This window comes from Puntigrus tetrazona, chromosome 11, assembly GCF_018831695.1.
Source record: "Puntigrus tetrazona isolate hp1 chromosome 11, ASM1883169v1, whole genome shotgun sequence".
NCBI classification, from domain to species: domain Eukaryota; kingdom Metazoa; phylum Chordata; class Actinopteri; order Cypriniformes; family Cyprinidae; genus Puntigrus; species Puntigrus tetrazona.
Genome location: NC_056709.1, coordinates 5,303,542 through 5,318,518, shown reverse-complemented (window position 1 = coordinate 5,318,518; position 14,977 = coordinate 5,303,542). Strand labels below are relative to the sequence as shown.

The window sequence follows — 14,977 nt, the reverse complement described above, 5'->3', positions numbered from 1 at the left end:
TTGTGCACAAGTAGTACTTTAAGTAAAGTTTAATTATCACTTTTATATCAGTAAGTCTCAAGTGATATTTAATAGATTTGAACTACAAAAACTAAAAGATATATAAAATTTTATTCTATTACATACAATAAATGTACAGGAGTTAATACATAGGACCAACTATTTCATTATATTTCTTAACAATACAGAATCTGTTACTAGACACTATGGCAGAACATCTCAGCTGGGTAAACTTAAGGACCAATAAATGTCTCCTCACCTGGTAACTGGTATCCCATAGTGAATGATGTTTGTATCCATGGAAACAGATTGGTCTATGGCAGTGTCTCAAATGATTCCAGTATCCAGAATAATGGGCAAGATCAGCTGAATGAAAATTAATCCCCATACAGACAGAGACAAAACATGAACCAGCCTGTCATGATTTACCAGATACTGAATCATAAATTCCTATGTGTGTCTATGATTGAAAAAGCAGCAAATGTCTCACATAAGTTCAAGCAGTCTGAGAGGGACAGGGCTGGAAACAGCAGGTTTTATTCCCTCCTGCCTGTTAAAACCCTTCAGCTGACACTCTCTCTCCTCCTTTCATGTCTGCATCTCAGATATTTCACAGCACTTAAAAAATGCAATAGTTTGGCTTTCTAAACTACATTATTCAGATTGGATAATTGTTGCATTCTCTGGTCCAATATTTTTCTGATAACATGCATGTAAACCTTTATGTAAATAAAATCTAAATGACATACCTGTTCATGAAGCAGGCAAGTTTGAAACAAAACGCTGAAGCTTTTATATTTTGGCATTTAAATGCATATAAAATATGTGAAGCAGCATTTGGTTTAATATGAAAGAGTTACAAGATCTAAACCATGTGTAGGATGAATACAAATATCTGGAACATCAGAAAGATTAATAAATCTTACAATGGCATCTTTCAGACAGACATAAAGAACCAGAGAGAGAAACTGTGTTGTGGCCAAACACATTTATACACGCTATGAGAGAAGTTTTATACAAACAGACATTTGACCCAATTCCAGCATTCTTCCCAGTTTATTTCAGGATTTTTAGAGTCGCGTGAGTTAACCAGTGATTAGACTTTGCCTAATATACTAAATATGACAATATTTTAGAGAAGTAGCACATTAAGCTTAGGATACTGGGAAGGTAAGTAAAACACTCACTAATTTGAACTAATAATTTAATAAAAAATACCCTTGTACTTTTGATATAACCTGGTATATTTAAGATGTGCTAAAGTAATTTTGTACTTAATTCACTTTTAATGTGTGGAAGTAGTGCTGAAATAGTAGTGCTAAAGATAACACTTAAGTATATTTGATTGTGTATAACTATTACAAGTATACTTCAGGTACACTATAAATATTTAGCATTTAAAGACAATTGTTATTAAGAAATCATACAATCTAAATCAATAATGACATTAAAACACATTTTGTGCTTTACATTAAGAAATGAGCACTGTGCACAAGTAGTACGCCACACAAAAATTCTATTATATATCAATCTGCTGAAAAGCATTAGTTTTAGAGAAACAGAGAGAGGGAGGATGGAACTCACCTGACAGGTCCTGCCATCTTCTTTGAGCTCTTGACCTCACGGGACACTTGCAGTAGAAACTGCCAATGGTGTTACAGCAAAGAGCTTCACATCCTCCATTGGTCTCTTCACACTCGTTTACATCTGACAGCAAGAGAACAAACACATTACTGTCAGAACTACAGATGCAGATTGTTTACAGATTTGGGCAATTGATTCCAAATGTTTACAATTTGGAGACACATAAACACATCGCACACACAACACACACACACATATATATATATGTATATATATACAGGCTGGACTCAAGGCTCACAAGCTTGTTGCATAGATTAAATGAGATCTCAACAAGTGCTTATTGCTGGAAATTCATTGCCATAATAAAACATAATATACTTTTTCCATCTTTTTATCTTAAAAATTTGATTTTGCCCATAATAGTCTGCTGCCAATGAGTAAATCATATGTTTAATGAAAGACATGTTTAGCTGTTCTTCACTTTAACAGGATTTGACAGTAATATTTTTTTTGATTATTTAATTGAAGCTACTGAAATCTGGACCCTTTCTTAGGAAAGTGATCAACAGAAAGCCATCACATTGGCCGTTTGTCAGTTTCATATCCTTTTACGCTATGAGCATGTGGTTGCTTATAATGTTTGGTGCATTCTGGTTACAAGAAAGTACAAGTACACACATGTAAATAACCCAGATATATAGTAAAACATTATGCTTTTTAAAATATGCAAAAACTTTAGGGAACACATTTTCACTTAAAAGTTTTCATTAACATCTGTTGTGTAAGTGTTAATAAAACAGTACTCTAGTAATATGCATGTTAACAGACAGTTAGTTAATAATGAAAATTGGTCTTTGAAGTAAATTGTTACCCCAATTATATTCAAACGCTCTCTATGGCATTGCACCATTGACTGAGGTTACGTGGTCCTGCATAGGAACCCAATCACCTCTGAGCTTAATAGAGAAAGTGAATGAGAGGTGGCGAGTGCAATTTGCATGCCAAGCCACTCCCTGTACATCACGTGTATATAAGATGGCGGCATGTAACCATTCAGATATATCTGCTTCAGAGGCAATTGCTTTCTAGAGCAACAAGAAGACTGATGACAGAAGAAACGTGAACCTGGAGGAGATTTTTTTGTCATTTTTAGCGTGTTTTTAGTGTTGTGATAGCTGACTCTGCAATTCAGTGGTGGTTGCCATGGGCTTGCACACTGTGTGCCGCGGTACTTCTCCCTGAGCAAGCTGCATGGTCATCAAGTCATAAAAATCTGTGGCTGTGCAAGGGAGACCTAAGAATTACGGTCAAGAATGCTCCGCCAGGCCAGTCGCCACAGACTTCCGACCCTCCCAGTGTTGCCCAGTGGAGCTTCTGAGGAGGTCTGACTCTATTGGGGCTCCAGAGGAGGATAAGATGTCTATCTCACATTGCAGGATGGGCCATGCTCCTTTGAGCCTCCAAGAGCTTCAAACTATTCTGACTAGTCTGAACTGCTTGAACATTCTCCTTGAAGGGTTAGTTATAATATTAATAATATTCACTGTTAATTTACTTAACCTCAGGCCATCCATGTAAATTAACAGCAATTTTCTTTCTTTTTTGTTGGTCAGAGTCCTCTTTAAACAGAGTCCTCTTTAAAAAAAATAGCAGTAAGTGTTTTCTTCCCATGTCAACCAAAATCGTTTCTTTTTTTCCAATGGACAAAAATCATCTCAATAAGATGAAGAGGGATGTTTTTGGCATTTGATTGGCCTCAAACCACTCTTTATATTAATCAGAAAAAAAAATAAATAGATGGAAAATTGTGTCCTTCCAACAGACCACAGTGAGAGCTTTCGCCATTAATTCAGCTTTCAGTGCAGATGTTTAACTAACCTCCCTATTACATCCCATATATTCAGCTCTTACACTCAAACACATGGAGATGTTTACGGGAAAATCTGTTTGTCAGTTTCCCAAAACATTATTTCAGTAAAATCCACACCACAACAAATTGGCCCCCTAAGAGCTGAGCGATGTAAGATGGAGGAGGAACTAAACAAAATGAACCAGAGAATGCTGACAGAGGAGATTACAACAATACACACATCTTATGTCTAGTGGCTGTCATTTAAAAAACTATAAAGGGATATAAATCTTTAAAGAAGACACATCAAGCTAAATCTGCTAAATATGTACTAGAAGAAATGCAATAGGTAGAAATACAATGCTATTGTAATAAGTATTAATGCATGTTATTATTGGTAAACCTGTTATTTTAAAGTGTTACCGATGTTTAACCATCACTAAAAAAATTGGGTATTGAAGAAGGACATATGTTGAAGGGTGACAACAAACAATATGATATGGAATTTGTTTATTCAATAAAATTTGACAACACTGTTAACATGTTAAAGTGCCCTATTATGGTAATGAAATGTTCATATTTTGGTTTTGAAAGATTACAATGCATGCTGAGCTTTGTTACACACAGCATGAAAGCTCATTTTCAAAATATACGCCCAGTAGTCCTATTATATTTAACATAATGTGAATAAAATTTGTGACAGGTCAGTAATTCATAATGCCAGACTCCACATACAAATGTCTACATCCAGACTGTAACATCAACAAGGAAATGGAGTTGAATCACATTCCTTCACTAAGAGGTCAAGACCAATTTCATGACCCGAGGCCAACCTGTTGGTCAAGGACTGAAACAGACACCTTTTGGGAATGGCAGTGTTTTCTTCCCTCAGGGGTGCTGCTTTAGACCATGCACCTGCACAGAGACTAAGACACAGCTTTTAGAGGAGGGTGTTACCAGCAGTGTGCAGGGTCACATCATGAAGTCTGGCATGTATTAGGAAGACTCAGTGTAACACACACTAATCAAACCCCCACTGTCCAAAAAAAAAACTAGAGGTCACATGAAGAACATTTTTTTCTCACTCTTCTAATGTCAATATTTACATTCAAGACAATTAGTAAAAAAACACTGTATTCATTTCCCTACCATCACCTTATAATTATTTGACCGACAGTGTTTATATACAGTATCAACATCTCTCACTGCTACTCATTTCAACCAAAAATATTCCAATCACAAGAGACTGGCAACCAGAGGTGTTAAAATTCTGTTGGGTTACCTGTCTAATGGTGGAGTCACACAGACCAAAACAAAAACAGACATTCCAACACAGAACAAACATTTCAAAACAAAAATAATTGACAGTAGTGTTGTTTTTAGATAAGCAAGTATGTGAAACCTAGCATCTATACTTAATATATAACTTAATATCTAAACATATTTAGGTATTTTTATGCTGTATTACAGTCAAAACATTCAATCCTACCTTTTAACTTTCATATACATTTGGCCTCAAATGAAGACTCATCATGTAATGATTTAACTGTTAAGGATTTAGACTGTCCAAGACTGGATCTTTTGAACCTTTATTTGAACACCTTTAATAAATTATGTACTTACTGAAGATAAAGCAGCAAAAACCAACTCTAACTGAAAGAAAGAGAGAGGTCGAAAATGCTTATGGAAAAACTAAATTATTGGCAGGAAATACTCTCTTGACATGCCATTTTTAGTTACCCTGTTAATAACAAGGTTTTACATTTTCATTGAAATGTCTTTTTTTCTGCTTTTAAATGCAAATATATAAATGTGTTTGGGTTTTTTTGTTTAGCACAATGAGAGTTTTCTGGAGATTATAATAGAAAACTTGACTGGAATTTGATGTCGTCAGTTGGATGATGTTCAGACATGTTTCCACTGTGTAACAACGGACTTGTTTTACCAACAGAGACATTCTGTCAAAAAGAACAATAGTTCATAAAGCTCTGACATCTCAACAGAACAACCACAAACAAAGAAGCCAGCTGACCTTGTAACTGATTTTTCATCTATTCAAACTCACAAGAACACACCACCCATCCTAGTTTCTCTCTGCCTGCAGTGTTTCTTACAAAAAAAAACAGCTTAAATTTATATTGAAGTCAAACAAAAATTTTAAGAAATAGTTCACCAAAAATGTACAAGAGAATGTACCTTCAGACCACACAAGATGTAGATGAGTTTGTTTCTTCATAGGATCAGATTTGTAGAAATGTAGCGTTGCACCATTTGCTTTAACCATAGATCTTCTGCAGTGAATGTGTGCTGTCAGAATGAGAGTCTTATAAAAACAGCTAATAAAAAACATTGGAGTTCATCAATTAACATATTGTGAACATCAAAGTTTGTAAGAAAATAATAACTTTAAACCATCACTTCTGATATAAAATATGTACCCATAATCCATAACAACACATCCTACATTGAAAAAATACAAATCCCGGTTGTCCTTTTACATCAAAATTTTACCAACATATTTGTTTAGGACCGCTTGTAAAGGGTGCTTTTTCTGTGTGTATTTCTCTCCTGATGCAGACAAGACAAAGAAAGCAATATTATCAATAGTGGATTCATATTTTAGCTGGAAGTCTCACTTACATCTTAATGGGGGATTTGTTTCCTACAAACTTGCAGCTTTTCACTTCACAACATGTTAACTGATGGACTTGGTGAGTGGTGTGGATTATTGTGTTTTTATCAGCAGTTTGGACTCTCATTCTGACGGGACCCATTCACTGCAGAAGATCTATTTTGGAGTACATTTTCATATTGTATTTCTTTACCAGATTTTTTCCTAACATTGTTTGATTTTAGAAAATCATATCAATTTGAAACAACATGAAAGCAGGTAAGCAATGACAGTTTGAATTTTTAAGCTTTCGTTTGCAATCTCTGTTCTGTACATCTGGTTCTGTACATTATAAATCTATTATTCTCAAACACACACAGATGTGCAGATATGCACACTTAACACACACACACACAAATGTGTTCTACTTTGAGTAAATCTGTTTAACTTCTGGTCAGTTTCTTTACCATATGTTCAGATCACTGTGAATACAACTCACACAAAACACCAATCAGAACCACCACATCTATGCAGAAACAACATTATTTCTCCTCTATCCATGTTTTCAAACATACTTAAACTTATACTAAAGAAAGAAAAGCCACAGGAAAAACAATCTAGCACATGTATTTTTAACCACCATCAAGCATTTGGACAGTTAATGTGTCAAACTGTGCGACTTTGAGAGATTTGTGTATGTTTGCATTCCAGCAGTGCAATGTGTGACTTCTCTCGTGAAGTCAGTGTGTTTCTTTGTAGACTGGGGTCTGTACCATAGGTTGGCACAGCTGTTGAATCAGACAGGTCAGACAGAGCCAAAGAAAACCATCCAGATGACATCACTAGGGTCGGCTAGAGCGCAGAGATACAGCCATCCATCACATAAATCAGACAAGGCAATGGCAAGAAAGTGTCTCGCTCAAAATAATATTATCTGAAATAGCATAACATTTTCATACACAAATGAACAATAATTTAATAGAAACCTCTGAAGAAAATGTCCTTGATGCATTTACCCTTCATTCTGTATCCCTTTTTTCTTATTTTTGTGTGTGTGTGTGTATATATATATATATATATATATATATATATATATATATATATATATATATATATATATATATATATAATTTAATATAATATATATATATCATATTTTTTTACTTACCTTTTCATGTATTTATTCCAAATATATCATACAATACTGTTAAATTATTATTATATAATTATTTAATTATTATATTTCATTTCATATAACATATTTCATTATTGTATAAAATGTATTAAAGCAAAAAAAATATATTTTTCCTTTTCCTTTACATAAAGCATAGCAAACAATAGTCTAATCACTTGCAAAAAATACTAAAATAAATTATAATAATCATAATAAATAATAATAATTAATAAATAAATACATTTTTGTTCATTCATTAGCACAAATAGTGCTGAAAAATTATCGGTTTAAGAGCAATACTTTTTCAGGTTAGGAGTTTGCTCAAAACACTAACCCAGAAAATGAGCAATAGCAAGTCTGAAACCATCCTGATTTATTTCTTATGCTGGTAAACTGATGAACAAACAAAAAGCTAAGGAGATGAAAATGTGCCTGATAACGATTGATACTGTAGTTATGACTGAATATTGTGCTAGCTACTGTGCACTGGAGATACACACTGCCCCCTCCTGCCTACATAGTGTACTTAAAACACACCTGCAGACATATGAAATTCTGCAGCCACACATAATCTGCAACAACTGCCACTTCATAACCGACCACATCTGTTCATATTCACCAGTGCATCATCTTAAAATGGATTGTTTTAAACAAAGAAATTAAAAATTGCATAAACGCTTCAAGTAACTGATCTGGTCAGTTCGAGAGCACAATTTAAAACCATGCAAAGAATTTCTAACACTTTGTGACATGAATTATGGGATGATATTCAGCTGTGCTCTTCCTCCAAACATGACCAGTCGCACACTCCCTATGCATGCATTGCTTTTGATTATGTTCCTACTGATAACAACAACATATTTATGACATTCGAATATCAAAGCATAACTTTCCATTCTAAACTAATAACAGATCCTCCAGCACCAGCAAATAAACTTAAGTTAATCATTTGTGTTTATGCTCAAAGCATGCATGCAGGTGTGTAAATGTATCTATAGCTGACAGTGTAAGGTAATTTGTGGTACATGCACACAGGCTGATGTCACAGGGCCAGAAACAAACACTACACAAGTGTGGAAATATCACTTTGCAGACTACACATAATTTATACTGTTTATTTTTGCTTTATGACTACCTGACTAACTCAACATTCAGTTTAATTGCACAGACATGGCCACATGTGCTGTGTGTACAGTCAGCAGTACAAAAGCTAAACTTGTATAAAAGATATTTCTGTTCTTAATGTGACTACATCACACCCACACATCAGGTGCAGCCGTGTATGTAAAACCAACAATCATCTACTTTAAATAAAACTTTTTTCAACAATTCAGGGGTGAAATTAAATGTTCCCAAAGAAATTTAGAAAAAAGGAAATATAAAAATATATAAAAGTAAACAAATAAAAATAAATAAAATATAAAAAATATTATATAAATAATTCATAAAAATATAACACATATAAAATAGTAAATAAATAACAAATAATAATAAGTAAAACAATAAATGAAAAGTAAATACATAAGTTACAAAAAGTAATGAAATAAAGATAAAAATAATCAACAATAAAAACAGAAAAAAATATAAATGAATAATATACAAAGTATATAGAAAAATAAAAAATACAGAAAAAAAGACTGAATGAATGGATACACAGCAAAATAATAATTTTGCTCTTTTGTTTATGTCTCTGTTTAAAAAACAGTGATCTCATCTTCTTCCTCAGCAGTTTCTCAAAATGTGCTCATAATTGCCATGTCTGCCAACAGAAGTCAGAGATCTCATAAAATCCTTCCAGAATTATTAGAGCTCCACATTAATTTCACAGCTCTAAACTCTTACTGCATGTAAACAAGCATCTCAGTTGTGTCTATTTATCTTTGTCCCAAGGTATTTTCAGAGAAACATCTCAGACAATATTGGAATTAGATATTGTACTGGAATCTTTAAGTATTTATCATCATGCCCTTGACAAAAGAAACTTGGCAGAGCATCTCCAATGTCTGTACATACAAAGCCCGACAGATTATACAAATACCATCAGAGTTATTATTCAAAAAATTAATCGCAAAATCAAAACCTTTTCAAAGAATCTCTCACAACATAGTTCAGCTAGACAAAAACCATTCCTCACATATATGTCTTTCAGAACAGCTGTGCTTTTTTTACACAGTTTTTCTTCCTAAGGCGTGTGTTGACAAGACAGAGAATCAGCACTGTAGCTCAAGAGTAACTCGAGAGCTGACGTGAAGTTTTGCTGAAAAGCACAACATAAACATATAATACATAATATTGTACGCACTGTATATTATAAATTACACATTTGTGACACTGAAGAGTGGAGTAATAATGCTGAAGATTTGCAGCAAAGGAATAAACTATATATTAAAACAGTTTCAAACTGAAAACCATTTCCTTCCCCCCAAACTGAAATCCACGTGTGTTTGCATATCTTTTGTGTGAATATATCTTAACTCCTTCTCCTTGAGTTTCTATGAAACACTGTTATGTGACACATGCCTTCAAGTAATGTTTTTCTTTGTCTTTGTTACTATGTTTGTAGTGTTATATAGTATTATTTTTTTTTTTTTTTTTGATTTTACCATCAACCTGCCAGGGACTGAAGATGAAAATTAGCCTATATGGCTAAATCCTAATCTAAAACCATTCAATTTCAACAAACATTTCAGGGGTACAGCAACCCTTTATAGGGTATAAAATGCTATCAAATCTCATGAAAATGCTCTATGGGTCTTTGATTATGACACTCAGAATCTGTGTTTAGTTCTGTTAATGATGCTTTGACATTTTTAAACTTAATTAGACAACCTCCTGGCCCCCTGTCAACCCGCTGGATCTGGCTGTGTGCATTCATGTGTGAGTTAAATGTGTGGTCAAATCATCAAGTTTGAGTGAATTTCCATCATTCTTTTCTCAGAAGACTCCAGCCATACATATCTCAGCATGTTTGGGAACTAAATTACAACAAAAAGACAGCAAAGCTGAGCCGATTTATTTTAGGGCTATTTGAAAAGACAAGCTCAACCAGACGCTCACGCTAAAACCTCTAGTTCTTTTTAGGGGTCTCTAATGGTCACAATCTCAGAAACACATTGACGTGCACACAAAGAATTGTTATTGTTTGCTCTCATCCTTGTCTGGTTTACAAAGCTCCTGGTGTTAACAAGAGAAGAAATATGTTTGGCAAACCCTGCAGGCTGGTCTTTAACCTGCACTCCATCTGAGCGTTACCTGTTTGGGCCTGAAATAAGCTTTGACCCCAGACATGGGAATGTTGTGCTGGAGCCTGCAGGGATCTGAGAACTCAAAAGAATGTCCAAATTTCTGCACATCCAAACTACTACTATTTCTGTATGTGTACATGAATCAATAGTTAACTGTGAGTTAACGCAGTTATCACTGTCCAATTCTGACTGGCTAGTAAATACTTCAATTCAATTGCATTTACAATAAATAATTATAAACAAATATGAAGTATGTGTGTGTTATAGTTACAACAAAAATGATAAGAAATAATTATATGAATTATATACTTAAATATTGATTTACAGAGCATTATAATAATAATCTAATAATCAGTAATAATCTCATTTAAAAAATTATATGATAAATGACAGTAAAAATTAATATGTACATGTAAAGAATAATTTGTAAATTACATTATCTATTAATTTATAGCATATACTATATATAGTATTATACTATATATATATATATATATCATATATATATATATATATATGTGTGTGTGTGTGTGTGTGTGTGTGTGTGTGTGTGTGTGTGTGTGTGTGTGATTGTGTGTGTGTGTGTGTGTGTGTGTTTGTATCGACATGCGTTTTGTTTTTTCAAAAAGGAAAAAGGAAAGAAAAAAACAGAAGAAGAGTTAAACTTGATAAAACCACACAGAGCTCAAAAAATGTGTGTGTGTGTGTGTGTGTGTATTATAATTTATAACAAAAATGTCACCCTGGACCACAAAACCAGTCATAACGGAACTGTTTTTTCAAAATTGAAATATTTGCATCATCTGAAAACTGAATAAATAAGCTTTCCATTTATTTATGGTTTGTCAGCTGTAATGAGATAAAAAGTGTAAAGGTATACTTTAGTACCAAAATGATCCATATATACCTTAAAGGTATATATTAATTCCTTGTGTACATATTAGTACCTAAAAGGAGACTGTGTACCTTTATTTATTTATTATTTGTGTACCCCCAGACTGTGTACCTTTATTTCTGAGAGTGGTCTGTCTAAAACAAGTTCTTAGCAACGCATATTACTAATCAAAAACTTGGTTTTAATATATTTACGATAGAAAATTTACAAAATATCTTTATGGAACATGATCTTTACTTAATATCCTAATGATTTTTGACTAAAAATAAAAATCAATCATTTTGAGCCATGCAATGTATTTTTGGCTATTGCTACAAATACACAATGGCTTTGACTTCACTCAGGAAGGTAAAGCAGGTGCAGAAAAATGTAACTGCGTGAAGAAGTGACTGACTCACTTTGATCACATCTCAACCTGTCAGAGCTCCTCAAGGGCACTAGAGTCATCAGCACTTAAATACTCATGTCACGTCTCACATTAACTATTAACTATTTTTCAAAATCAGATTTTGTTATAAAATTGAGAAGCTAGACTTAAAGTCCCATGGCATGAAAATGTCACTTTAGGATGTTTTTAAATTTAATAGGAGTTCCCCTAGCCTGCCTCACGGTCCTCCAGTGGCTAGAAATGGCAATAAACCGAGCCCTCAAGTGTATAGTAAGGACAAACTCACTGTGTCTATGTAGTCATGATGAAGATGTATACATTTAATTTTCATCAGGCAACAAATTTTACAGCTACATTATTTTTCCAGCTAACGTTGCAACAATGCATATACAATAACACATGATTACACATTACTTCATAAACAACATATAGTCGTGAGATGCAAAAAAGGCAAAATCATAGTCTGCCATTTTTCTGTCCATTAGACAGGCCAAAATCTATGACAGAGCTCTTGAAAAAGGGCGCTGTAAAAACATATTGAGGTGGTTTTATTACTTATACCACAAATATATATTCTCAAGGACATGAACACCTACAAATAAAACTCCAAAAAGGTGTACAACATGGGACCGTTAAAAAGAGAAAACTAAATGCTTTGTGTGTCATGCAAACACAGGATGAAGACGCTTTCTGTCTGTCAGCTGGACACCCTAATTGTGTTGTGCAAACAGCTGTCAGCTTCAAGTCTGAGTGGATACGACGTCCAGCCCCAGACTGACCATGATGGGCCTTTCATCAGGTCAAACGCAGCAGGAACTGCAGCTCAATTAGGAAAGATTAAGGCATTGATCTCTTGCATGAGAAACACGATTATGAAAACTCATTCTGACTGAAGCTTTTCAGCAGCAGGAAACTATAAAGACTCTGGCTATATATTTTCTCCTAGCCTATAAAGGGCAAAATAAGGAAACTAAACAGGAAGGATATAGACAGGAAGCAGGGACTGTGGGTTTATCCAGAGGCAGGTTTACTGTGAAAGTAATGAGAGAGTCACGCTGGTCTCTCTCTATTTCCTGACTTAGAACTGTTTATTTGGGTTTCTTATCATGAAGAAAACACAAGCAGAAAAAAGACAATTAAAAGTGTGTGGTTAAATGGAGAACAAATTAATGAAACAGAAAATAGACTGAGGCTATAAAATCTATAAAAACATAATATAATGTGTTTCTTCAAATATGATTGGCAGTACTGGCATGTGTGTGCATGTGTTTGTTTTATTTAAATTATTTTATTTTCTCTTTTTACTTTCACACCATATTTCCCAATGTAAAGAGTGACTGAAACAGCATGTATAGGCTACTGAATATTAGCATTGAAAACATGTGTACCATGTTGATTTGTACAAAGCTTCAGTAGACTTCTACTTATCCAGCATAAACGGACAGTGAATGAGAGAGAGATTGACTGATCACATGAAATGAACTGCGTCTGTCCTTCAGGTCTAGTCATGTATATTTGTGAAAGTCAAAGTGAAATCTGTTGTAGCAGCGATGGTCAGCTGGTCAGCTTAAACCGTTCAAAGTAAACATGATTTCAAACAGTATGTTTCATTACACCTCTATTTGAATGAATCAGCATTTTTGAATGTGTAGTTGAAAGAACGTTTAATATCTCTCTGAAACACTGTCTCTTTTTTTGGCACAGCAGTGCATTGACTGACAACCCGTCTAAAATGTGCAGGTATATTTTATATATTATATAAAGAAAATTATATATATATATATATATATATATATATATATATATACACACACACATGCTGAACATGACTCAGAAGCATTTAAACGGTCTCAGATCTTAGGCAGCTCAAACAGATGTGCAAAAGAGAACAATGACTGTAAAAACTGTAAAAACAGGAGAAAACAGGGTGACTGTGAGAGCCAGATGAATGAGTCTGATGAACTGTCAAGATGATGGCGATGGCGAACGTCAAGATGTAAAACAAATGTTACTTGAAAATGATATTGGGGAATGATTTTTTTATATCACTGATTTCATACAGCACAATGCAACAAGTATGTCTAGAAACTACACTGTCAAAAAAAACAGGTTCAGGTCAAGGTGAATTGTCATGTTCTGTAAATTACATCACAAAAAAAAAATCTTTAAACACCTTAAAACAATAGATTTGTTTCAAAAATTAAGTGGACTAACAGAAGTTGTGGATTAACCCAACTCAAACAAAACAACCACCTGAGATCAATCGCACAACGCAGTCTCTGACCGAAACCTTGTGCTGGTAAACCTCCACGGCCACTGATTGCCAGATTTCACCGATACATCATCAAGGTGTCACGTCTCTGGACTCTTTGTTTATGTTTTTGTTGTGTGCCATGTGCTCTGTGTGCCCTGCCTTTAGTTCGTTAATTGTCTATCGTCTTCAGCTGTGTCCTGTTAATTACCCTGTGTACTTAAGTCCTGTGTTTTCAGTTCCGTTGGTCTGATCTCGTCCATAGTTGCGTGTGATTTTGTTCCGTATATCTGCCTGCCTGCCTGTATGTATATCGTTTACTTTCATCCCCGAATGTGGATTAAATACTCTATTGTTTTCATTTATATTCGTTGTTTGCTTGCCTGCCTATCACACCCGTGACACAAGGTCATGAGATGGGCTAAACTGCAGAGGGGCATCTCTTACAAGGATCACAAGACCAAGATGTACGAGGACTTTAGCACAGAGATGGCGAGAAAATGGTCGGCTTTAAAAAAAACCAAAAGCCTATTCTACAAACAAGGAGTTCGATTTGGAATGCTGTACACTGCGTGCCTCCGAGTGCGCTGTAACGACGTGGAACAGATCTTTAATTCCCCTGAAGCAGCAGAGTCATTCTATCATCAGAACTTTCCTAACTAACTCTGGAACAATAGACTAAACTAAATCGCTGCGATGGAAGGATGACTTCAACGGGTACTGTTTATAAGATAATGCTTCAAGATATAGTTCTCGTTTTATTGCAATACATCTGAGTTTGAGGAAAATTAGACAGACACGTTATTAATATGTTTTAGTTTTATGTTGCTCATGTATCCCTAAGGTGTAATACCTCTTATTCTGCACCCATTCACTGCAGAGAATCTCAATTGGTGAACACGATCCACATAATGTAATGCTACATTTCACCAGACATTTTAATTTTGGGATTAAATATTTCTTTAACTACTGTCACGGTA

The 14,977-nt window shown here is 34.3% G+C and overlaps 1 protein-coding gene across 1 annotated transcript in view; it reads right to left on the bottom strand.

Moving 5' to 3' along the window:
• Positions 1–14,977, bottom strand: part of megf6b (multiple EGF-like-domains 6b) — a 60,394-nt gene that overhangs the window by 28,314 nt on the left and 17,103 nt on the right. The window contains 2 exon segments of the mRNA XM_043252523.1: positions 1,585–1,620; positions 1,622–1,707. Coding sequence (XP_043108458.1) covers positions 1,585–1,620; positions 1,622–1,707 — 122 coding nt within the window.